Raw genomic sequence first — 26,250 nt, 5'->3', positions numbered from 1 at the left:
AAATAATATAGAAAAAAACAAGGGAAATAAATGTCACTTCTCAACTTAGTGAAAGAAGATGATGTTGACAAGAGACATGTGATTCTATATAAATTTAGTCAATATTTTTATAATAAAATTTGTTATTAACAAAATTAATAAATCTTCATGTAATAAAGTGAAGGATTGTTTCAAGTTTTACATAATTATTTATAGGAATAAAACGTTCTTATTCCTTCCGAAATTAAAAAAATTGTTAAACATGGTTTCTTTTTTAAATCTAATTATCCATTTCTTTTCTTGTATTATCTGATATTGGGAAGATGATAGTTGGTTTTTAAAATAGTCCTTTACTTTCATTTTATTCTATTTTTTATATTAAAATAAATTTGTATATATTCTAAGAATAATAAATATTTACTAAGAACATTTAATGATAGTAATATTCTTAATGATAATATTGGCAGAGACAATTTACAGAATTTGTCACAAGGGTCCTCCTTCAAACATTAAAAAGAAACAAGTTGATTTTTTTTAATTTTTTTTTCTTTTTGGTCTTTTGAATGTGTGTTTTTTCTTGCAGAAAGTGATGTGTTCTATTAACTTGCACTACCAGACATGTGAAGCTATCCATGAATCTGGTTGTGATTATGAGCATGGTTCCTGTGTTCTTGATGTTTACCTCTTTATATAACTCCTATATTTTTCTTTCTCTTAAAAAAATATTCTATTCTTTTTAGTCGAGTAAAATTATTCAAAACAAATCTCTTTCTTTTAATATATAGTTGTATATTTAGAACAAAAATATTTTATTAAATTAAAACGATGATATATTAATTAATCTTTCATTTAATTAAAACGATGATATATTAATTAATCATTTAATTAAAACAACAGTGATAAAAAAGACACGCAACATCTGGAAAAATATCTATTACGTTATAATAGAAAGGGAACTATATGGTCTTTTTAAAACTTAAAGGTTCATGGGCAAATTATGAATTTAGATTTTATATTGGATTTTTTTTTTCTATTGTGTTTTCAAAACAGTGAATACTTTTAAATATTTTAAAATATATTAAAAAAATTTAATAAAAATCTGGACTAAAGAATTATAGGGGCATGAAGAAAGACCCCACAAAACCCCACACTTCTTCTCCCACTGCTTGGAGCTGCACTTTTCGGCCTTTCTTCCATTCTCTGGTTTTTCCTGCACGGGAAAAAGGTTCCACTTTTCCTCGCAAACTCGAGTACCCTTTTACGGATTTTGTCCTTTTTCGCTTTACCAATTCCAATATTGCGGAGCTTTTCGGAGATATTTGTTTGGTGGTCGAAGGGCAAGAAGGTTCTAGACTTCCCGTTGCACGTGGAGATTGTGAGCGAGCGAACTGGGTTCTACGATCTCCTTCTTAATCTTCTCCATCTTCACCTTACTGGGTAAGCGCAATGCAATTCTTCGCATGTTGATGTTTTCCATTCACTTTGTTTTACGCTGATCAGTTTCTGTTTCCGTTTCTGTAGCTCTGCCATGCTCGCATTATCGAGAGGCTTTGTTTGGCGTCTGCAACGTTTGGCCATCGATTCACCCTCGCCGCTCCGATTTCTTAGTTACGATGCAGCGATTCAGACTCCGATTATTGATCCAAAACCCGGTTTGATGACCTCAAATTCCAAGCGAACTGGGCTTATAGCGGTAAAGTGTGGAATGAGCGCTCTTTGGGATAAATGGGGTGCTAGAATCCCAATCACTGTGCTTTGGGTGGATGATAACATTGTGTCTCAGGTTAAGACCCCAGAGAAAGAAGGTTTTTGTTCTCTCCAGGTAAACCTCTCTTCTCTTCTAGTTAACCTTTCTAAAACCTGTAATTTTTTTCTACTGTATTTGTTGACTGCATTTGAAATTTAAGGTTCACCTGAGTAACATTAAGTTTGTACAGAATGTTCACAACCATATGACTATGGTTCTCATTTTCCCGGATTTGCATTTACAGCAGTTTTCTGTCCTTAGGCTTGCATTTTGCAAGGTAGACTTGTGGTGCTGCATAATCTCAAAGAAATGATTGGAAAATTAATAGTCAGTCTAAGATTCAATTGTTTAGATAGTTTACATGCTTGGTGGAGTTCAATGAAACGATGTACATGAACAACTGCATTGCACTAGGAAGGGAAGAAATGATAATTAAAATAAGGCAGTATTCAAGTCGGTGCAGTCATTACTCACAGTTGTACTACTCTTCGTTAAGGAAAAAGCTTCTTTAAATCGGAAGGGAAATTTACGAAATTTCGTTTTGCGCTTTCCCTATTCTTCTTTCGTTTTCGTTCGAAGTTACGCTCTTTCATCTCTCGTCTTTTCTCATCTCTCTCGTTCTCTCATCTTTGTGGTGTTGAAATCCTACTGGCGTCTTGTGCCTTCTCGGTGTTTCGAACCTCCTTCTTGTCCAACATCGAAGTCGTCTTCGACGTCCCTGTGGAGCATTGGTATTGTCGCTGTCGTGGTGTTTTTTGGTAAGTAGAAGTGCACGAACCCTAACCATCTTTTCCAGTATTGGCGTTTCGTGTTTTGGTAACCCTAAGCATCTTCTCATTGTGGATTGTTGTTTTGTTTATGTTAAACTGCAGGTCCAATGGCAGCCCAAAAAGGAAATGTAAGATGAAATGTAATTTTTTATTTTTATAGATGATGTGTTATCCTCTGAATCTTAGTTAATAATAATTTTTTGTTAATGTTTTGTAGTGGCGCCTTCGTATCTCGATGGATTCATCCAGCATTGTTGAAATGAATAGCTTACTAGGACACGCTCATGTAGAGCGCATTAAGATGACTTCATTTAGGTGATGTTTGCATATTCTGAGCCATTTGGAGGTGAATTTAAAATTATTGAAGGTGATGGTCCAACACTTGGCTGGGCATGATGTTAGTTTTAGAGTTAGTCAACAATTGGTCTCATTTACTGCTTTTGATGTGTTCATGACAACAAGTTTAGAAATAGGTGGTCTAGGATTGTTTTCATTTGTACAAATTTTGTTTGTTTTTAGAGGAAGATGGATTTTTTCAATTAAGATTGTTATATGTACAGATTATAACAAACAATGATATATATGTACAGATTGTTATTGCAATAAGATCATAGCTTTCATGATTACTTCATGGTATAATGTTATTTTATTTACGTTGTGTGTGTTTTGATGACAAAGGAACGCACAATATTAATAACTCTTTTAAATTAATCCAATGGTTTACCAAGTTAAGTGAAATCCTCAAACTTTTACACCAAAAAACACACTTGTAACCTAGGTGGTGCCCAAACATTGTTCCTTTCCTCAATCATGGGGTGCCTAAACATGACTTATCAGCGTCTACTCATATTTAAACAACAAAATCAAGTGAAAATAACAGGACTTATGCCAAAAAATTAAATTTTTTTACTATGGTCACTTAGGTTACCACAGCTGGCTCCTATAGTACAAGTTTCTGTACAAAACCCAGATTTTGTTCGTGTAATCGTTTATCAAGCACCTGTAAACGATTACAAGTGTGTTTTTTGGTGCAGAAGTTTCAAGACATCACCTAAGTTGCTTATCTCATAAACATTCTTCCTTTCTTCAATCGTGGAGTGTCCAAACATGACTTCCCAGTCTCCACTTACACTTAGACAACAAAATCGAGTGAAAACCATCGGATTTATGCCCAAAAATTACAAATTTAGACTATGGTCACCTAATTTATCACAATTGGTTCCTGCAGTACAAGTTTTTGTAGAAATCCCAGATTTTGTTCGTGTAAGTTTACAAGTGTGTTTTTTGATGCAGAAGTTTCAGGACATCACCTAAGTTGCTCATCTCATAAACATTGTTCTTTTCCTCAATCATGGGGTGTCCAATAAAGACTTCCCAACCTCTACTCACACTTAAACTACAAAATCAAGTGAAAACCATTGGACTTATGCCAAAAAATTAAAAATTTTGACTATGGTCACCTAGGTTACCACAGCGGGCTCCTACCGTACAAGTTTCTGTACAAAACCCAGATTTTGTTCGTGTAATCGTTTACCAAGCACCTGTAAACCATTACAAGTGTGTTTTTTGGTGCAGAAGTTTCAAGACTTCACCTAAATTGCTCATCTCATAAACATTGTTCCTTTCCTCAATCATAGGGTGTCCAAACATGACTTCACAGCCTCTACTCACACTTAAACAACAAAATCGAGTGAAAACCATTGAATTTATGCCAAAAAATTAAATTTTTTTACTATGGTTACCTAGGTTACCACAGCTGGCTCCTACAGTACAAGTTTTTGTACAAAATCCAGATTTTTTTCGTGTAATCGTTTACCAAACACTTGTAAACGATTACAAGTGTTTTTTGGTGCAGAAGTTTCAGAACTTCTGCTAAGTTCATTATGTCACAAGCATTGTTTCATTTATCCATCACAAACATGAATACTCAATCAAAGTGACCACTTTATTCATTAACATTCCAAACAAAACCTCATTTCACAATGACAATAACGAAGGGAATAACATTTCAATTAACATTAACAATATTTAACGGAAGCAAAGATGCATCTTTTATAACATTGAACAAAATAGGTTACATTACACTCCTTTGTTCATCTAAGTACATTATTGCATAAGTTTCTTTTAACAAATCATTACAATTATCACTCATTTTTTATTCTAAGCACTCCATTTCCAATGTACGGATTAAGCGCTCTGCTCTTGTAACGCCTTCGTGATCCAACTCTCACATACATCTTCATACGTTCGTTCAAAGTACAAATATACTTTGTTGAAAAAGAGTGACGAACAGTCAACTGCATCAACCAAAATAAAATAAGCAAACACCAAAACCCAAAAACGAAAACAACACAAACCCAAATCAAAAACGCAATGAAGGAAATGGTAGGAGAAAGCATTTACCTTGCTCGACAGACCATGCTCACGGGACGTTGCCATTTCGCACAACATCCTCAACGAAGAAGACAACCTTGAAGAGAAAACAAAAATGGAGGGAGAGAGAGAACGAAGAGCGAGAACAATAAATGAAGAGAGACAACGAGGGGAATAAGAGAGAACGTTGATTCCGAATGAAACAGGGTCATGGATATATTTGGAATCTCAAATTTGAGAAATCCTAATCAGTTTCAACCAGACTTTAAAAAAAAAATTAAATTGAAAACGGACCAATGGAATCATGACAAGTGGCATTGTCAAAAGAGTGTTAAAAAATCGTTGTTAAAATAGTGGAGTCCCTTCATTAAAGATCTTTAGATTGTTTTGGGTTTGATTGCAACTTAGAACCAAATAAACAAACTGGATTGAAAGTTGGCTCAATTTACTGAACTGGTTTAAGAAAATGGGTTTGGGTTATTAAACTGTTTAAACAATTTGAATGTTTTGTGGTGTGGTTCATTTAGCTATGCCTTGGTTTTTACGGTGTTATGCTTTAAAGCGTTTGGGTGTATCTAATTATAGACTTTTTTGGTGTTTTGTTTCTTGTTAGATTGGTTGTGGACAGAAGAAGGAAAAACATTTGACCCAGCCTGAAGTTGGTCATTTTAGGGCGCAAGGAGTTCCACTGAAGAGAAAGCTTAAGGAGTTCCCAGTGACAGAGGATGCACTACTTCCTGCAGGAACATCACTTAATGTTCGCCATTTTGTTCCCGGCCAGTATGTTGATATCACGGGAATAACCAAAGGAAAAGGTTTTCAGGTGTTTTTCCCCTTCCTTCATGTTCAATATTGCTTTTACCTTTCTTGTTGGAAGTCAATTACTTTGTACATGTATCTATCCTGTGATGTTTTCCTTTTATTTATATTTCCTGTATACTTGCGAAGAATCCTTCAATGTGAATAAAAGGGCACCAAAAGGATGCTCCAGTTTTGTGGATCTCTTCAAATCATGAGCGTGAATTTTAAATATGATTTTTGTTTCCAGGGTGTGATGAAGCGGCATGGATTTAAGGGAATGCCAGCATCCCATGGTGCTTCATTGTCCCACCGAAGCCTTGGTTCTACTGGTCATATAACTGGTCCTGGAAGGGTAAGTTGTACTCTTTTAGTTGGGTATGTTTGTTTAGTTCCTTGAATAAGTTGTAATTTGCTTACAATAATTTTTTCTCCTTCAGGTTTTTAAAGGTAAAAAGATGCCTGGGAGAATGGGTGGAGATCAAAGAACAGTTAAAAATGTATGGGTCTACAAGATTGATCCAGCAAGGAATTTGATGTGGGTGAAAGGCCAGGTAAATTCTTTTTCTATTTTGATGACATTGAGATTAGAGGCTAGAGGTTTATTTGTGTTTGTATGATGTGCACAACAGGTTCCAGGAGCTACAGGGAACTTTGTTTTTATAAAAGATGCTGTATACGAAAAACCTGACATATCTCTACTTCCTTTCCCAACTTACTTTGCCCCAGAAGACCAAGATACTCATAATTTGAAACCATTGGTTGCTGAGCTAGGAGATGTGGATCCATTTATCGTTACTGATTGAAGACCTGTTTTTTTTTATAGGTTCACTTCTGCATTCATGTTTTCTGAGTATAGATGGTAAAATGAGATTTTTTAGGAACCTTTTTACCTGTCTTTTTGACCAAATCTAAATTAGATTGGGCAAAGCATGGTTGTCTTGCAATGCTACAAATAATGAAAAAGTAATAGAAAATGAGTATGAAGATGGGATGATTTGAGTTGCATCTTTGATCTTCTTTTGCTTAATTTTCATGGTTGACTTGGACTTCTGTGCTTCACTATCTCTTCCTCAAAATAATAATCTCGGATCAGTAAATGTAGTTCTGGGTGGAGGACCTGTTTTTTTTTAACAAAATGAAAAATAAAAAATTTAAGTTTTTATTTGAATTGAAAGTCTTATATAAAATTTGTGAACAAGTTAATTTAGTGTTATTAATTAATATCATTCATTCTGAGATTTTGTTTCGAGTTTACTTTTCATTTTATTTTACTAAACAAATATTACTATTACACCTATAAGGAAAAACCTTACACTACTCTTTTTAGTTTTTCATAAGGTTGGATTTTTTAAATATTTTATTTGATGAAATAATTCAAGTTTATTGAATTTTAACTTTTTTTGTTTAAATAAAGTATTTTAATTATAAGTACGTGTAGAAAATGATTTAAGTGTTGAATTATTATTAATAATTAAAAAATGTTAATATTAATTAACTCTTATGTTCTTTTTTCCGTCAAAGATCATTGTAATTTTTTTCATATTGATGAAACTTATTTTTAATATATTGTAACTAATATTACTTTTTTTTATATCCACAATTATTTAGACTATATAAATAAACTGAAATTATTTTTACCACATTGGTTGAAGCTTGTTAATTAGATTTTCCATCCATATCAATTAAAAAATTTCTGTAGTCAACATTAGAAAGCAGAATTCTAATTAGCATTAGAAAAATAATCATAATAAAATTATCAACAAATAATAACATTAGTCTTGATTATGAAAAACAATTTACAACAAAATAATTTTAACCACTGAAAGAAAGAAAAAACTCTTTTCAAAATAAACTAAAAAATTATTTTAACTGACATCACTAAAAAAAATCATTTCAAGAATATGATGGTATTAGTTAAATCAACAATACTAAAATCAAGTTAAAAAAAGAATACGAAAAGAAGACATAAATTTGAAAATACCAAAAGAAGACACATCAGTTTGATTAAAAAGAAATTTACTATGTTCTAACAAACTGTTGATTTTAAAGAAATGATAAAACTATAACAGACAAATTTACCATATTCTAACAAACTGAACTCAAGTTTGAAAACCATTTCATTTTTCGCAGAGGTCAAAACTTCAAATACTTTGGGAAAAAAGATAGAAAAAGAGAATGAATTTGAACTATCCTATGTATTTCTTATGCTTCCTATGGATAAAAAAAATTACAAAATCTCCCCTTTATTCGGAATCAGAATCTGGGTCTCCATCCACAATATCAGGAAAATCATCTTCATCAGCCAGTGAATTGTCACGATCCACTTTAAAAGAAAACTCCTGAAAAATATTAGAGCCTGTGGTTGTTTGCCATAAGCTATTACTCTGAGAAGCAAATTCAAAGTCTTTATTAACAGAGTTTCCTTGGTCCGATTCCATATGACTAGCTTCATTATGAGGAACAGTACTGTCTGGAAGAATCTTCTCAGACATTATATCATTGTGATCTTCCATCAGGGTGAAAGATCCAGGATCCTGAAATTGCACTACAGATTCTCCAGGTTGATATGACTTGAAATTGGTTTCATCCCCAACAGTTTTCATTTCAACATCTGCAGAAGTGGCTGCCTCAGAATCCATTTGGGCCCTCTCCTGTATATTTGTGTCAGAAGATACATGCACAGGAAGCACTTCAGGATCATTATCTCTGCAAGCTTCAGAAGGCTCTTGGTTGTTTTTTGTATCTTTATCCATTGACACATCAGCTTCATTGCCATTTTCAAGCCATTCAGCATAAACATCGTCATCATAGTCAGGAGAAACTTGAGGTAAACCATATGGGGTTTTGTTGCTTCGGCCAAAATATTCATGTTGGAGATTACTATGGGCTTCACCGAAAGAATTGTTATCATCATAGGTGTAATCTACCAATGGAAGTGCCCTAGGATGTATAAGCACTTCCAAGGTTAACAGAGCATGGGCACAGAACTCAGCTAGCTTTGTTATAGAAGTTTGTTGCTTCCCTGCAAACAAAGATTCCATGTTCAAGCAAAAGCCATGCAGGATAAAAAAAAATTCATGAAATTGTAGGTACAAGGAAACATAAATGCTATTTTACTTTATCAGAGTCTATATTCAATACTATGTTTTTGTAGTAGATACCTTGTATCCTGAAAAAGTAAGAATGCCGCTAGATCTAATGCAAAAGTTAAACATAAATAGTTAATGCATATTACAGTTAGGAAATGTAGATTATATGAAGCTATACTGGGTCGTCAAGCAGCTTTAGAATGTATAGGGCGCCTCAAACCCGATCTTTCACGACAAGACCAAATGTATAGAAATTGATAGTAACTTTATTCAAGAAAAAAATTCCTTCAAAGGAAATTACTTAAGTCTGTTAACTTTAGTGATTAGAGTGCTACATGGTCTTCTTGTGGGTGCCGTAACCGCTATGTAAAATGTTTAGTGCATATAATTTGTATGCTTTGACTTATGGTGGAATGTTGGAAAATATCCCCTATTTAAGGGTTGTATATTTGCTGCTGAAAATTTGGATTTGATTTGCAATCTGCTTCCCTACAAAACGTACCATGTTAAGGATTTTCTCAAGCAATTCAGAAATCTTCTCTCCCTTTTTGTCCACAAAAACAGGCATAAATTGAAATATGAAAATCAGGTTTTAATTATTAACAGCAAATACACCATGTAATAGGATATACTTCCAACAATATCACCAAATATGCAGATTATAAAATCCTAAGCATCTTGCAACCATATTCACCATTTTTTGCATAATTAAAAGCATCAATGACAACGACTGTCACCAAAATCTCGTATTTAGACACATAAACCCAATATTTTACAACCTGCTAAAATACCAATACTTGGTATCATAATAAGTAAGAATGAAACAAAATTCAAATTGATATATATATTGAAGTACCTCTACGGAAAAGTTCAAGCCCCTCGGATAAATATGGAGGTCGCCCTCGGGCAAATGAAAGAAAAGATGCTAGTAAAGCCCGCAATGCAGCTAGCTGCAAATCTGTGGCAGTAGCAGCAGGTTCCTTTAGATGAAGCACACTGAATTCTTCACCAACTGTTCCTTCCTTAAAAGAATCCGTTGCAATGACTATCAAAAGGCTATCAATTTTTGATCTCCAGGGTTCAGATTTTAAAGCACCCGCCTGCAGAAAATTATGAAAAAAAATCATACAGATCTCTTAAAATTGAGATCTCAAGGGTCACTTTGATGTCCCCTTTAACTTAAGAGGACAATTTAAGGGATGGCTTTTATGTGAAAAATTCATCCCCAAATGTTTCAGAAGGGAGACACCAAACGTATTCCACAGGTACAAAACAAAAACTGCTGTAAGTAAGCACAACAATATTTTACTCCATTTAGATTCTCTTTATTATTCTGATTATAGCTGTTTAAAGAGGTCAGTATCTCTGGTATGTAGTTTATAGAGCAGGTTCACTGTACATTTATCTGTTTTTCATGCTCTCATCTGTGTGTAGTTTTGTTGGAAAGACACTAAAATTGTGGCTACCCTTAGCCCACCTTGGATTCAGCCCCTTTGAAGGTTACCTTGTTGGGATTCTTATTATATATGGAGTAACTGTGATGGGCTCGTACTAGGTATATTTTACCTAAAATATCTGTGCAAATAACAAGAGTCACAAGCCATCTTTTGCATCACAGCTATAAAGTCACGTTAAATATGGTTTTTATCCTTTTCCATCTAAACCTAAAATTACAACACAAATTATGAACAAGAATAACCACTGAAGGTAGGGAAAGGTTGATGAAGAAACAAATAGCTATTTTTATAATAAAGTTACTCAGAAACATGCATACCACGGTAATAAGAGCCTCTAATGTCTCCAGTGCAGCTATTCTCAGAGAAATTGGAGTCAATGCACGATTCTTGGGAACTTCCAAGCCCAAACCACCACCTTGATCATGCTCCTGAAGGGATCCCGTTGCATTGATGTGCTTCCTTTTTCTATGACTGGATGGTTTCTTTGCTCCAGCAGGGGCGTTTGAATTTGAACCATTTAATATGTCACCATTCGTATGCTCAATACTACTTAAATCAGTAAAAGCATTGTTGATAACTTCCTGTGCAAGGTATAAAGCCATTCCTGCTCAAGATGAATGATTAGTAAAGGCCAGTATGCATCGTCAAATTAAATGTATCGTAAACGTACATCAAGATAAGGGAAACAGAAGAAATCATGTGTCAACAAAGATAAGCTGAAAAAGGAAAGAATTTCCCATGCAGCCTAATAATAGTATTGCATAAAATCAGATACAAGATGACAACAGAAGAGAGGACATGGAACTAAGCCTAATACACTTAAGCTCAAGCATTTCCCTTTCCAGCTTTGCCATTCACTCTTCCTCTCCCCTTTCTGCCTGTATTTTAAGGTTTGAAGTTATTTAATTTCAAAGCAAGCGAGTATTTTAAGGTAGTGTTTGGCTCAACACTTTCGGGCTTCCTTCCTTAAAAGAAGTTAGGCAAAAAAAATATCCACAAAGCTCAAAATCATACATGTAGCTTTTGGAAAAACCGCAAAATCAAATATCCTCTTCAAAATCTAATCAGAGGAGATTATTCTTTTAAGAGAAAAGCCCAAAAAGTTGGATCAAGCACTACCTTAGTATAAAATCTTAAGCCCCACTCAAAAGCTACAATTTTTAGCATTTGATTTTAGAAGCAAAAAGCACTTTTAATGACAAATAAACAACCAAACATCATGTTTTCCCCAGAGTCGTGTTTTCTTACTTCAAATTTGACTCTGGTGCCCCACAATACTTACCCAAATATGCTGATATTGATGTTCAAAGTAGTGGTTGCACATAACGGTTGATGGATGAGAAATTGGGACACAATATAAGAGAAAATAAGACGATCATACACAAGACTCTCACTTGGTATATAATGGAGAGAGTAGATGCATACCGATTTACCACAAGTAGCCAAGATTTAATTCAGAGCCCTCTAAGTTAGAAGGCAACAAACCTTATCATTGAGCCAGGGCCCTTCCTCTAGAAAAGTATAATATATCTACCCAAAATATAAAAAAAGCATAACAAGGAGTATGAAAAGAATAAAGAAAGACATTCCAATACAAGATCATACCAGCGTAAGCGGAAAAGCAATTAAAATGAGAAATTTACATACCAACACCCATGGTTATGAGCAAATTCTTTGTCACTGAATAGACCTTAATCCTTAACTCCGGCAACTCACATGTCTTGAAGTACTTTGTAATGATAAGTACAATATAGGCAGCATGTGGTAATAGTTGACTGCAATACAAATATTGGCAATAAGTAGAGTTCTTCCTCTAGCAAGAAATAAATACATGAAAGCATATCAGAGGAAAGAACTTGAAAGTCATGCATAGAAACAGGAACAGAACACCAAAACAGTGAAGGGTAAACTCTTTGATGATAACAGGGATCATTAACAATGGCATTAAAAGTAAAGACAACCATTATTCTAAAGTGTTAAGGTTTGAAGAATGTTAGATTTAATTTATCGCAACCACAGTTTTTTTATGTTTATCTTTTTTCATTTTCTTTTGAAGGGAGAGAGAAGCTATCATGTAGTTATACCTGCCCAGAGACTTTATGATAGCTGTGAGCAATTCCAGGCTACTCAAGTGCAAAGCTGGAAGTTCTGAACAAATGTTCTCTTGCTGCTTGGCAGTCACGAATGGCATTGACATTTGTGGCAAAGAACCATTTACCTTCAGAACTCTCTCAACCAAGACTAATAACAGGCGAACAGGAACATTTACCTAATAATGTAATTACATTTCGTCATTTTTTTTCCAAACTAAGTACACAGAACTGACAGTCAATTGTAGGAACACATTGTATGAACTAAAAAGTACCTTAACAGGATATGAATTTGTAAGCATTAGACAACAGACAGACATAAGGGTAGAGACATTCGACATCAGTGATTGCTCAGTCATTTGTGATCCCTTGTTTCTAACTTCTTCTGCCAATATGTAGCCTCCTAACGGTGGTGGAGGATGTTTTCCTGGTAAAACCAAAAGCCTAGTAACCCCATCACGCATGGTTTCTGCAAGACATGGAAAAAGATTATCACACTGCTTTTAATGGAGGCATTTATGAAACAGATATTATCAACATTTACCTTCTTCTAGACCATGAAAAGCTAGATTTAATTGATCATTTATTAACACCAAAATTTTCTGCATCATCACAGACCAGCTTTCATTGTCTCCTTTTGATTTTGGAAGCAGTGCAAGGCAATGAGCGAGTTTCTAGATGTACCCAAGAAGATAACATAACACATCAGATTAAGACTATGAGGGTATTCTTTCTATTTATCAGAAAATATATCCATACAAAACTGAGTTAAACATAAAAGATTAGGAATTATTCTAAACTGTTAAAAATAAGAGAATTAAAAAATCATAAATGATGCCCCCGCATGTTGAATAATGACCAAGCAAAATGTGGGTGCTGGTAGAATTGTTTTACCTTGTTTGGAAGCATGGTAGTAAGTATCGTGCGATACATGATATAAATCGTATGTATGATACAATACGATTCTTCTCTCTCACAATAAGAATCGCGGAAACACTTGTTTTTACTTCATTATCACTATTGTATCATGTGATTCACTCTTAGAATCGCATGAACCATGATTTTGGTGTGTATCATGCCCTGAATCATACTAAATATGTATTTGGGTTCTACCTTGAATTGGACCATGTCACGCAACCCGGTTTGATAAAAGCCCTAAATTTGTTTTATTTTTCCACTCTAAACACAATAGAAATGTGTTGTAATGGTTTATTTGCTTCTTCTATATGCCATTACCACAAACTTAGTGAAAGAGCACGACGATCACAACAAAAGGATCAAACAGTGGGGAAGAGCAGACTGTGGGAGGAGCAAAACAGCTGCAAGAGCGGAATAGCTCCAAGAGCCGACTGCAGGAGGAGTGGAAAATGAAGAGACAATGGCACAGATGAGAGAAGACAACCCTGATTTTGTATCCTTTCTTATTCTCCTTGGACCAAACATTTATCTGCCCAAAGAATTGAACCACAGGAGGAACGAAAAGAGACAAAATTAGGATTATGTTCTCTTATACAACCTGTTACGTCTCCGAGTATGGACAGTAACTAGAATGTTTCCTCACACACTCTCACAGACAAGGAACAATGTAAAATAGCTGAAATAAACCTCTTTTATTGAAAGAAATACTGAATCAAAGAAAATAAACAATAACTGAGAGTAAGATCTCCGTCCATAACCTCTCTTACAAAACTTACAAATCAAAAGCATACTATTAACTCTAGTCTTCCCCTTTATTTATACTAATTAATTCCCTCCCCAAAAAGTACTGAATATTAGGAAATAATCCTATTTACTATAATTATCTTAGTAAATTATCTTATACGAATATATTTAGCCCTATTTACTATATTTAATTTATACTAAATAATATACTAAGATATGGCTTTGTTACTCTAATTATCCTTTGCTGAATATCTTCTCAGAATAACTCTCTTATTACTCTAATTAATTTTCCGTCCATCCTAACTGTTGCGGCAGTTAGAATGCTTCCTCATTGCTTCCACCGTTCGACCTGGTCGCTCCCCCCTCATCTATCGCTCGTCCTGGTCGCTCCTCCTCTTTTACCGCTTGTCCTGGTTGCTCCCCCTCGTCTATTGTTCGACCTGGTCGCTCGCCCTCTTCTACCGCTCGTCCGGGTCACTCCCCCTTGTCTACTGCTCGGCCCGGTCACTCCCCCTTGTCTATTGGTCGACCAACTCACTCCCCCTCTTCTACTGCTCGTCCTGGTCGCTCCCCTAGTCTACCGCTCGGCTTGGTCGCTCCCCCTCGTCTACCGTTCGGCCAACTCGCTCCCCGCCTTCTACCGTTCGGCCAACTCGCTCCCTGCCTTCTACCGTTCGGCCTGGTCGCTCCCCCTCGTCTACCTCTCGGCCTGGTCACTCCCCCTCGTCTACCATTCGGCCAACTCCTTCTCTCTCTCCCCTATACCTCCTTCTCTCATATACTTTTCAGCCCCTAACACAACCACTATTTTTGAATGTGGTTATTATTAATTACATCTTACATGTTTATATGTCTTATATGTTACATTTTTTAAATGTTTATGAATCTTATGATTCCCGTTACGAAAGGATTCACGATACAAAAAATAAACTCTCTGAAACATAGTTTATATCCCGATTCAACTACTATGTTTGGAAGTTTTATAAGAAATGGAATGAAACAGGTAGAATATACATTTACAATGACATTGATCCATTCCGATAAAAAGTATAAAACAAAAATAAAAGTAAAATAGTGAAATTATTTTTTAAGAAAATTGTAGCTGCTGCTAACATATAGAGGCAGACAAATAATGCCCTTTCACCCTTCTTATACCAATGATCCAAACAAAATTTTATGAGCATATTACCTGCGACATATCAAGACTGCATCCTCCAGACAAAAGTTTTAAAGCGATAGCAGATTCAACCTGCATAAATCAGAATCACTCGTCAAAATGTGAATCCGGGCACCAAGGGAAATAGTTTTTCTTTTTCCCTCGTAAAAGAAACAAAAAATTAATAACTGGTATTAATCACATGCAAAAGTGGCATGCTCGTCATCTTCCAAACATGCACAGAGAGACATCAGAGGACTATAATAAGAAAATCTGTGTCAATACGAGTGCAAATGCGGATACATTGTGTAAAAGCATTAACATCCCAATTATGTAAATCTCAGAACAAATGTCCATCCTTTGTTTGTTTTATGACTAACTTTTAAGATTATTAAAGTAAATATACAAAATAAAACCCCATTAGAACCATTGAATAAACATGGGTATATCCCGAGTATTTATTTTAATGGAAAAGAATTTCAATGAGAAAGTGAGGATAAATACAAAGCGATGACAATAATAAATCCTTCTACACCAAAAAAATATGTAAGAGAAAATAACATAAACTTGAGAATGAGGCATACAGCACAACATGCCAAACTCTACCTACAGCATGTCAATATCTACCAGCCTAATAATAAGAGCAACAGGAACATAGTAATGAAGTCATAAAATGAAAGATCCGGTGAAATTAAAAGCAAAGGAACATATCAAAAATACCACTTGAGTTTGAAATTCTTGCTCTGGTAAAAGTATAGAAGGAGGCAGTGGAATTTGTCTAAAGCAAAATTCTACTCATGCAAACAGAAACTAAGGACTTCCAAAAAAAGAGAAGCTTACACCATCATAATGACTACGAATCGAAAATGGAAATGAGGTTGCTATGGTGCATAACAAATGAACTGCAGCATCCTGCATTCACCACAATTCAAATATTAAAACGCTGTAAGCAAATAAGCATATAATTTCTGGAAAAAAAAAAAGAATAACAGGCATATGAGAATTGACAAATAAAAGTAGGGTATCTAATGTCAACAGCAAACAGAACTTATATTTAAACATTTGTCTGCACTCAACCAAAACATTCTATCTTCCACATTAGATAAGTTTAAAACAAAAAGACATTACATCTCTTAACACATTGCACATATAAAATACCTTCAAATATACTGATTCCAAATGCAAATCTAGGAACTGCCAAAACCAACTTACCCATATTGCCTCTGAGTTCTCATCAGTCAACATCTTCAATGTAGGCTGAACAACTTTAACAGCACAGGAAGATGATTCTTTCTTGATCTTAGGATATCTACTTAACCTATTTTGTAACAGAAAGTTAGTACAGGAATCTGCAAGCTATTTTAATGAAGACAGATCTCACCAGCGATAGGACTAAGACTGGTTCCAAGATTTACTAGTTTGACTCACACAATAAGTGACAGAAAATATACTACAAACAAAATATTGGAAACATTTAAACATATAGAATAAGTGCATGTCTATATTAATTTTTGTTTCTGTAGAGATCCTGCAAGCTATTAAACTTAATAAGCAGTTAAGTATATGGAATTTCAAATCTAAGCAACTTAATAGGACCATCCATTGTTCTCAAACTCACCCGTAAACTTGTAAGTTTAAGATTACAAATTTGGGCTTGTTGGAATAATTATTAAGTCTATTTATGTTAGTGAAATTAATTTCAATCAAAGTGTGATTCTAGTTTCTCTATTATCCATTCTAATATTTGGGGACCTAGTCGCATCTCATCTTTTGGTTTTAAGTATTTTTGTTACGTTTATTGATGAATATTCGAGATGTATTTGGGTTTATCTTATGAAAGATCATTCCGAATTGTTACCCATCTTCACATCTTTTTTGAATAAAATCAAGAATCAATTCGGTCAAGAAATCAAAATCTTAAGAAGTGACAATGTCAAAGAGTACTTCTCATGCACTTTTTTTTGCAGTTTTGAGTTCACATGATATATTACATCAGTCCAATTATCCCCATATGCCACAACAAAATAGTATAGCAGGAAGAAAAAATAGACACTTAGTTAAAATTGTTCGTACCCTTTTACTAGGTGCCCATATTCCTATTCATCACTAGAGATGTCATCTTAACTGCATGTTTCCTCGTTAAGAGGATGTCCTCCTCTCCAATCATAAGGCTCCTTTCTCCATTCTATTTCCAAATAATCCTCTCTTTCACACTTCTCCTTGAGTTTTGATTGTGTATGTTTTGTTCATGACATGTCTCCAGGGTTAGACAAGTTTTCTGCTTGTGCTATCAAATGTGTCTTCTTAGACTATTCACGACTTCAAAAAGGGTACCGGTGTTATTCTCTGAAACCAAGTACTACATGTTTGCCAATGTTACATTCTTTGAATAGACTCCTTACTTCTCCCCCTCAGTTCGAGATGTTCATGTCATACAGAAGGTCCTTCCTATTCCAGTGGTTGATTCCAATATTTCTAATGTCTTTGTCAATTCAAATATTGATCAAAGTCCTCCTCAACCATCATCTCCACATATCGATATCCTCCGACTCTAAGAAAATGGTGAATCCCCTACTTCAAATTCTTCTCCCTTGTCACTTAATACCACGACTCCTAGTGAAGATGATTCAGGATGGCCCATTGCTCTCAGAAAAGGTACTTGTTCCACTCGAAACCCACATCATGTTTATAACTTTCTTAGCTATTGCTTTCCTATTGTTCTCTTTTATCCTCAGTGTCTTCTATGGTTATACCCAAAAAAATGTGAATGAAACACTTGGTCCTCCTTGATGGCAACAAGCCATGATTGCAGAAATGCAAACTCTTGACCACAATAATACTTGGGAGCCATGGCCCTTCCACTAGGCAAAAAGGCAGTTGGTTGCCAATGGGTATATGCAGTTCAAGTCGGCCCCGATGGTGAAGTTTATCGACTCAAAGCCCAGTTAGTTGCAAAAGGGTACACTCAGGTTTATGGCTTTGATTATTGTGACACTTTCTCTCCAATGGCCAAGATGACTACAATTGGTCTTTTCTTTGAAATGGGAACAATTCATCATTGGTCACTTCATCAATTGGATATCAGAAATGTCTTCCTCCATGATGATCTTGCGGAAGAAACTTATATGGAGCAACGGTTTGTTGCTCAAGGGGAGTCTAGTATAGTATACAAATTGCATCGCACTCTATATGGCCTGAAGCAATCACCACATGCTTGGTTTGGAAAATTCAACTCCATTGTTCAAAAATTTGGGCTAAGACACAATGAAGCAAATTATTCGGTCTTTTACTTCATACATCTCTCGGGAAATATGTTTACTTAATAGTATATGTTCATGATATAGTCATTACAGAAATGATAATGCTAGAATATCTCAACTAAAGGAGCACTTGTGTAGACATTTTCAAACCAAGGATCTTGGAAGCTTTAAATACTTCTTGGGCATTGATGTAGCTCAGTCAAAAGATGGAGTTGTAATCTCTCAATGAAGTATGATCTTGATATATTACAAGAAAAAGGTATGATTGATTGTAGATCACTAGATAGTCTTATGGACCTAAATCAGAAATTATTGACAAAAGAAGGTGAATTATTTTCTGATTCAGAGAAATACAATACAGTAGACTGGTTAGTTAGTTCATGCAGGTTCCATGTATTGGCAATTGGAATGCTATCATTCACATTCTAAGGTACCTCAAAAAGGCTCTCGAAAAAGGGTTGTTATATGAAGATAGAGGAGGCATTCAGGTCTCTAGGTATTGTGATGCAAATTGGGTAGGTTCGCCTATTGACAAACAGTTTACTACTGGATATTGTGTTTTCCTTGAAAAAAACATTATTCATGGAAAAGTAAGAAACATAATGTAGCTCCTCGATCAACAACTAAAGCTAAATATAGGACAATGGCATCACTAATGTATGAACTTATATGGGTGAAGCAGTTCTTCCAAGAACTTAACTTCTGTGACATCCAGACTATGAAGATGTATGTGATAATCAAGTTGCTTTCCATTTGCATCAAATCGAGTGTTACATGAGAGAACTAAATATATAGAAATTGATTGTCATTTTGTTCGTGAAAAGTTGTTGACAAGAGCAATATGTACAAAGTTTGTTTGATCAAATGACCAACTCACAGATGTGTTGGCCAAGTCTTTAAGGGAACCTCAGATTGAGTTTATTTGTTCCAAGCTTGGTACTTACAATCTGTATGCTCCAGCTTGAGGAGGAGTGTTGGAATAATTATTAAGTCTCTTTATGTTAGTGAAGTCGAAAGCACTAAAGTAGGGAGGAGTGTGTGGGTTATCTCTATTTATGGTACCTGGCAGTCTAGGACATAGTAGAACATGAGAAGGGTCTATTAAGCCCTCTAAAATTATATTTCTCTGGTTTTAATCCCGAGTGGGCTCACCAATCAAGTCACCTCACTAACACACTTGGACTTGAGCAACTACTACTGGCCTCTATCTAGTTGGTTGACTGCCATTATGAAGCCTAAATTGTGAACAAGGTGTCTCTGTTTCTTTTTTCTTTCTGATCTTGCAGTATTAGTTGAGAACTGAGATCACTGTTAAAGAGTGGATTGTGTAATTAATATCACCAATTTGTTTGGTTTGTAGTCCAAAAGATATCTCACATTAGAGGGTGGTCGAGGTGCTCAAGCAATACAGTTGCTAGGCTCATTTTCAAAACAAGGAGGAATGCCCTAAAAATAAGACTGGTAATATATTGAAACTTGGGGCATGGAATTTCTTTTTATTAATTTATGGTATTCATTTATTTTAGATACTGCAAAAAACAGATTAATACTGTTTTTTAATCAAGTAAACTCTGGCAGGTTTGTTTGACAAGTTTTTGCAAGCTCAAGTCCAACAACCTTGACCTCGTCCTATTGAGTATTATGCATAACAGAGAAAGAAAAAATTATTGCTGACGTAGGTGACAACCATGCAGTAGCATGCAGAGAGAGAGAGAGAGAGAGAGAGAGAAATCAGATGCATCAAGCATGAGCACTCTACATTGCAGACCAATATTTGTACCAACTAATAGTCTCAAGGTAGGAAAAAAAATATCTAACCTTATAAATATATCAGACAATGAAGCACAAGCCGCTACCCTCACTAGATGTGAATCTGCTGGTGACTGTTTCAAACAAAGATCAAGGAGCTCGTCACATTTGACCATACAAAAATACAAAATTCATTTCAGAGATTTGTACAAAGATGAATGCAAACAAGGACATCTTTTTGAGTGTGCTCGTACTTTAAAAGATTCATAAGAAAGTCAAAGGAAATAGACAGTATAACATAAATGATGTATAGTGTTAATCAGTAACATATCATGTAGAAAAAGATGGCATCCTCATAGAATACAAGAAAGGAAGCTTTGTGAGCTCTTTAATGACATACAGAAGGAACAAGCACATGTTGTAATTCCAAAAGGCATCCGCAAAAGATAGACTGCCTATTTACAACAATTTACAGGAGGGATGCCTGAAATCTGTAAAGGTGAGTAGTACAAGCAGATTAGATATAAATGGTATCAAATGCATTAACTTCTCTTTCAAGCACCAGCATTGGCTTGTATGCTAAAATATGTGCAGGATAGCATACCAAGCATTACAGTTAAAAAGAATCATTATGTTTTAGATCCAGAATTGGACCAGAGATATTCTCACTACAGACTACAGATAAGAGATCAAACCCGTGTCATATGCTCAAAAGAACCAATGTACTAGCCACATGTGAGCTTCACTGAGGTCTAAATTCATCTAGGATCTATGTGGATAAAGTTCTCCATAAACACAGAAAAAGAAGATGAATAAGAAAAAATTAAATGAGTTTCTCTATAAACTAAAACTAGTTTATGCATACATTAATTTATAGAAATTCTCTCATTCCAATTTCTCTAAAAGATTACTTTAAACTAATAAATAAGTTAATCTTGGCTAATGAAGAAATTTATTTCCTAAAGCCTTACTTTCTTTTCCTAGACTTATGTAAATGTTCATCCAAACAACTACTACCCTAGGCAACTGTATATCTACAGTGAACAGCACTTTGTATTCCTAAACCCAAAAAGTCTGACAATAATCATCAGCATGAAAGGCAAAACATCTCTGTACCTGTAGAAAAGCCAGCAACTTGTTGAACCACGCAGAGTAAGACTCCAGAAATCGCTCAGAGCTGCACTCTTCACATGTCACCCCGAGCAGAGAGATCCCCGCCCAGCATTTATCAGGCTAGAAAAGAACAACACACCCATTTCAACTACAAAAATCATTCAAAACAAGAAAGAAAAAAATGAAGAAAATTTAAAAGCTTGCTGCTTTTGATTCACACCATGGAGGTGGAGAGGAGGGAGAATATGCGGTTGAGCCATGAAGAAAATGCGGACTTCCAGGCTTCGATTACTTTGGCGGACGTGGAGTCTGCGAGGAAAGACTCGGATAGAAGAGAGTGCGTTTTTACGAGTGACACGGCCTTTGAGAGTTTAGAGGGGTCGGAGAAGGTACTATTCTCGTCGGGAAGATGGTCTCTTATGAGTGAGAGAAGCAGGCGGGGCTTGAATGCGACTTCGTACATGTTTCCGAAGTGGTCGAAAGCCGCCATTGGAGTCGTGAAACCCTGCAACCTCAGAGACAGTGAACACGGGTGCGGCGGAAGAGAAGCAACCTCAAAAAAAATTATGTGTGCTGCGGCGTCAAAAGATAGTTCCTCCTTTTCTCTTCCGTTCTGTAAGAAAAGAGGGAAAGGGAAAGAAAAAATAATAATATATATATATATATATATATATATTATATATATATATATATAGTATTATTATGTTTGTTTAATTTGTTTATTGACGGGTTGCATCCAGATTTATAGGACCCGTTACCCACATTATCTCGGGTTAGGGTTGGCAGAGACACAAAAATATTATTTACATTTTCTATATATTTTAATTTACATATTACTGATTGAAGAAATAATATATATGTTAATAGGTTTAATATGTTTTAAGATACTTTTTAAAACAAAATTTATACTATGTGCGTTGTTTTTAAAAAATAAAAAATATAAATATAAATTTATATTTATATATAAAAAAATAATTTTATACTAAAAAATATATATTATTAACTGAATTTTTTAAAAATATATTTTTTAAATATAAAATTTTTTTTGAAATGTTTTATGTAAAATATTTTTAAAATTTATTGATTTTTTTTCTTTTTTATTATATTTATAGGTTTTACTATTAATATTCAGGTGTTACTATTGGATAATAATACGATTAAATTTGTGTCACACCAATTTAAAATCTAACTATTCATATTTAAAAATATATTTTGTTTAAAATGTTCTCTTATAAATTATGGTAATTTAAATATTATGTGCAATGTTTTGTTTTTTTTTAGTTTGTCAGAACAGCATTAACTACGATAATTACATTCAATTTTAATATTAAGTGCAGTGTTAATTATTTGGTTAAGTTTAATTTTTATAGTTAAAGTCTAACTCCCAGTACATATAAAACTAAAATTTATAAATTACCAGAATAACTTAATTTTATTTATAAAAAAAAACAGTAATGCACTTATATTTATATTTAATTAATATTTTACTATTTTATTGTTTTATACCATTTTTTTGTAATATATAATAATCATGCATCATACTATCACTGCTTTATATTATTTTGTTGTATTCAGTTTTTAATTTAATATATTTATTATTCTATGTAAAAGTATTAACACAAATTAATTATCATGATAAATAAATAAATAAAGGAAAATTTGGATGTATCTTATCAAACTGGATGGATCAGTGGTCAACAAATTTTAAGTAGACGTATACTTCGTATTAATTAATACAATAATAAGGAGCCGAGAATTATTAATTCATGAGTGTGGTTTATTTATTTCTATTCACACAATTATTAAATATTTACTAAAAATCAATTAATAATACAACTTAGTCACTAAATAGTTTTATGCAGTGTTAGAATATGACTAAAAAAATAATTCAAAATGACCATGTTTGAACAAACACAGATGCAAAATACAGAATTATTAAATGATCGGTCCGGTTTATTTTATTTATTACTGTTAAGACAATTATTAAATATTTAAGATAAATCAATTAATAATACAACTTCATCACTAAATAGTTTTTGTGCAGTGTTAGAATATGACTAAAAAAATAATTCAAAATGATCATTTTTGAACAAACAAATAATGCAAAGTACAGAAATCATATTTTTAAATTTTTTTTGCAATTTACACACTTGTTCAAGAATAAGAAAAAATTACTGAGATAATTTGATCAACATTTACCTTTCCTTGTAGTTTAAGAGAACTTTTCTTGAAAATATTTAAGGATTGAAGATGGCTTTTGATTCTGAAAGACTTTAGAAAAATTAATAAATTTAAATAATGAAAATATGAAGTAAGTTTAAATTATAATTTTTGGTATAAATAAAATGATAAAATAAGTTAAATAATTTATTTGATTAGAATATTTGGATAGTATATGGAAGTATTTAGAAATTGGTAGGATAAAAGGAAACACAAAAATATTAAGGATGAGAGTAGGAATAAACAATTCAATGTAAATTCGAGCTAACTCTTTTAAATATTTTAACATGTTTTAGTTTGTGTTTTGTATCTTATTTGTTAATTGTGAATGTGTAAGGAGTTTTGATGTTGTAATGATGTTGCATGAGAAACATTGTATGGGTAAGAAGTGATTATTGACATATTTGAATGTGTCTTTGTCAACACCAGGTGACGTCTTATGTTCTTAGTAGACTTTATATAAGAATTGTGTAAGTTTCTTTGAGAGAGTATAGAGGAGTGAACTTTATTTACAAGACTCTAGGAGTAGTAAGGAATTATAGTTTGTAGTTGAGAACCTAATATTTTGGAGAATGAATGGTTGAAAACTCTGTGAAAGGACGTAACACGAAAGTAGTTTATCAAGTAGTTTTGTATGAGTCAATATCTTGCATTGCCCATTTGTGTGTTGAATTGGTGTGTGAGATCACGAGTGGTTGCATAGTTACTTTGATAACATATGTTGGTCAAGTGATATGATATGATTTTTATATTGTTTAATTGTGAATTATGACTATAAAGATGATTGTTTGTATGTTAATTCACATTTATTTTATTTATGTGTGACTCTGTATGTTTGGTTGATGTTGTTAGTGAGGTCATACTTAGATAACCTTCTCTCGAGATAACTCTTTTTTAAGGTGATATATATATATATATATATATATATATATATATATATATATATATATATATATATATATATATATATAAACAAGATAGCTTTACAATTGATATTTATTATACAGATATTAATAACCTAGATAAAGTCTAATCTGTCAGTTGCAAAGAAGACAAATCATGTCTACAAACTTTAAATTTGTACAAATGTATATACAAAATCAGAAAATGATATATAAAATTTTAGAGGAAAAATAAAATAGGGTGACAGTTTAATACACGAGTAAAGATGATAATAAAGAACCAACCTGTTGTAACAACGAAGAACATAAGTGAAGAACGTTGAAGAAGGAAAGGGAGTACACACCACGGGTGAATCACGAACCAATTCTTTAGTTGTTAATGCCCTCAAAGATGATGGAAGAGGTAAGCCCTTTGGCCTCGTGGAAGGGAGAGAATGAAGAAACTTGATTGAGTTGTGGAAGAACGAGAATCCTCGAAAGATAGTTGAGTGAGAAGAAGAAATTTCAGACTTAGGGGTCAGTCTCACCCTAACCCAACCTCCACTCATTTCCTATGGGCTTTGGGGGCTAGGGTTTCAGAAAAACCCCTTATTGAATGGGCCAAAAATAAAGGGCTTAATTTTAAATGAGGTTAGGACCAACCTATCGACATGAGGTTCAAATGATAGGTCTCTACAGAAGTATATGATAAAGAGAAGTTAAGAAAGATGCATAGGAAAAATAGTTAATATGAACAAATGTTTGGAATATTTCACTATTAGGTTTTTCCTTTCAACAAAGTAGATGTTTATATAACATATTTTTTATTAAATTTTAAACAAGAGAAAAATGAAGTTTTATTTTAATTATTTAATTAGTGTTAATTATATATTTTAGTAAGAGAAAAATTAGAGTGTTAACTTTTATTGAATATTCTATCAAATTTTATTTTAAATTTTTATCTTGAAATTTAGTTAACTAGTCTTTCAATTTAAAATATATACGAATTTAATTTTTTAATGAAATTTTTATGGTAAATAAATATCATTAAATGTTATAATTATATATAAAGATTACATATTATATTAGTCTAACATTTTCTATAAATTTTATGATGGTAAGTTTTAAAGATTGAATTCGTTTATTTAAAAATACAAACACCAGAGATAAGTTTGAAATATTGTATATGACAAAAAATATATATCCATTTATAAATAATAACTAAATTTCAAAATAATATAATAAAAAATACAACTACTCATACTATTGAAAGTAAAGAACATCCACTTATATATATATATATATATATATATATATATATATATATATATATATATATATATATATATATATATATATATATATATATATATATATATATATATATATATACATTTATAACTATATGTATATTAAAATCGAATGTCCATATAATACAGTAAGTTTGGAGATAATTAGTAATTAAAGATAAATAAATAAATAAAGTACAAAGATAAAAGGTAAATTTTAATAACTTTGTATATGTGAAATGATATTATCTTCAACCTACAAATTTTAATTCATACTGTCTCAATCCATGACACTTATTTTAGTTGTGATTTGTTACACACTTTGATACGAATTTTTGTTTCAAACTTTTTGAGGTGAAATTTTAGGTCTTTTACAAAATTGTGATATAATTTATCAATTTACACTAAGTTTTCAAATGCATGGTTTTGTTATAGACAAAAAATAATATTGTACTTTGAATTTCTTTAACAGTTAAAACAAATTAACGTAATGTCTAGTCATGTTTTTTTTTAATTGCTCCACAACAATGACATGAACATATGTGATGATAATAATATTTATAACAGTAATAATAAGTCAGTACATATTTTTTAGTAATATGAAATTTATAACT

General features: G+C 33.1%; 2 protein-coding genes across 4 annotated transcripts; one reads left to right on the top strand and one right to left on the bottom strand.

Moving 5' to 3' along the window:
* Positions 1-1,135: 1,135 nt before the first annotated feature.
* LOC108322607 (50S ribosomal protein L3-2, mitochondrial) lies at positions 1,136-6,661 on the top strand. The gene is made up of 6 exons (XM_017554753.1): positions 1,136-1,416; positions 1,501-1,801; positions 5,483-5,692; positions 5,918-6,022; positions 6,108-6,221; positions 6,300-6,661. Exons 2-6 carry the CDS (start codon positions 1,508-1,510, stop codon positions 6,471-6,473), a joined length of 897 nt encoding a protein of 298 aa, XP_017410242.1. The 5' UTR covers positions 1,136-1,416; positions 1,501-1,507; the 3' UTR covers positions 6,474-6,661.
* Positions 6,662-7,621: 960 nt separating this feature from the next.
* Positions 7,622-24,905, bottom strand: LOC108322586 (uncharacterized). 3 transcript variants are annotated; one of them, XM_052868691.1, is made up of 14 exons: positions 24,654-24,905; positions 21,467-21,859; positions 21,250-21,366; positions 20,203-20,267; positions 16,337-16,442; positions 15,965-16,036; positions 15,158-15,217; positions 12,851-12,980; positions 12,582-12,775; positions 12,301-12,485; positions 11,864-11,991; positions 10,534-10,820; positions 9,616-9,859; positions 7,622-8,692 (listed from the first exon to the last, which is right to left on the bottom strand). In XM_052868691.1, the coding sequence occupies exons 2-14, from the start codon at positions 21,734-21,736 to the stop codon at positions 7,914-7,916; spliced, it is 2,637 nt and encodes an 878-aa protein (XP_052724651.1). In that variant the 5' UTR covers positions 21,737-21,859; positions 24,654-24,905; the 3' UTR covers positions 7,622-7,913. The 3 variants fall into 3 exon arrangements, with proteins under 3 accessions (XP_052724651.1, XP_052724652.1, XP_052724650.1); XM_052868692.1 differs by having other exon boundaries at positions 21,467-21,751; XM_052868690.1 differs by lacking the exon at positions 24,654-24,905 and having other exon boundaries at positions 21,467-21,884.
* Positions 24,906-26,250: the final 1,345 nt, after the last annotated feature.

The sequence above is a fragment of the Vigna angularis genome, chromosome 9 (assembly GCF_016808095.1).
Source record: "Vigna angularis cultivar LongXiaoDou No.4 chromosome 9, ASM1680809v1, whole genome shotgun sequence".
In the NCBI taxonomy this organism is placed as follows: domain Eukaryota; kingdom Viridiplantae; phylum Streptophyta; class Magnoliopsida; order Fabales; family Fabaceae; genus Vigna; species Vigna angularis.
This window is presented reverse-complemented; position numbering and strand designations above follow the sequence as displayed.

Coding starts and splice junctions, on each gene's coding strand:
- LOC108322607 (XM_017554753.1), top strand. CDS start 1,508: ATGCTCGCATTATCGAGAGGCTTTGTTTGGCGTCTGCAACGTTTGGCC. Junction 1,802..5,482: donor AAGGTTTTTGTTCTCTCCAG/GTAAACCTCTCT, acceptor GTTTCTTGTTAG/ATTGGTTGTGGACAGAAGAA. Junction 6,023..6,107: donor ATATAACTGGTCCTGGAAGG/GTAAGTTGTACT, acceptor TTTCTCCTTCAG/GTTTTTAAAGGTAAAAAGAT.
- LOC108322586 (XM_052868691.1), bottom strand. CDS start 21,736: ATGGCGGCTTTCGACCACTTCGGAAACATGTACGAAGTCGCATTCAAG. Junction 21,367..21,466: donor CCCTCCTCTCCACCTCCATG/GTGTGAATCAAA, acceptor GTTCTTTTCTAG/CCTGATAAATGCTGGGCGGG. Junction 8,693..9,615: donor GCTTGAACTTTTCCGTAGAG/GTACTTCAATAT, acceptor CTTTGTTTGCAG/GGAAGCAACAAACTTCTATA.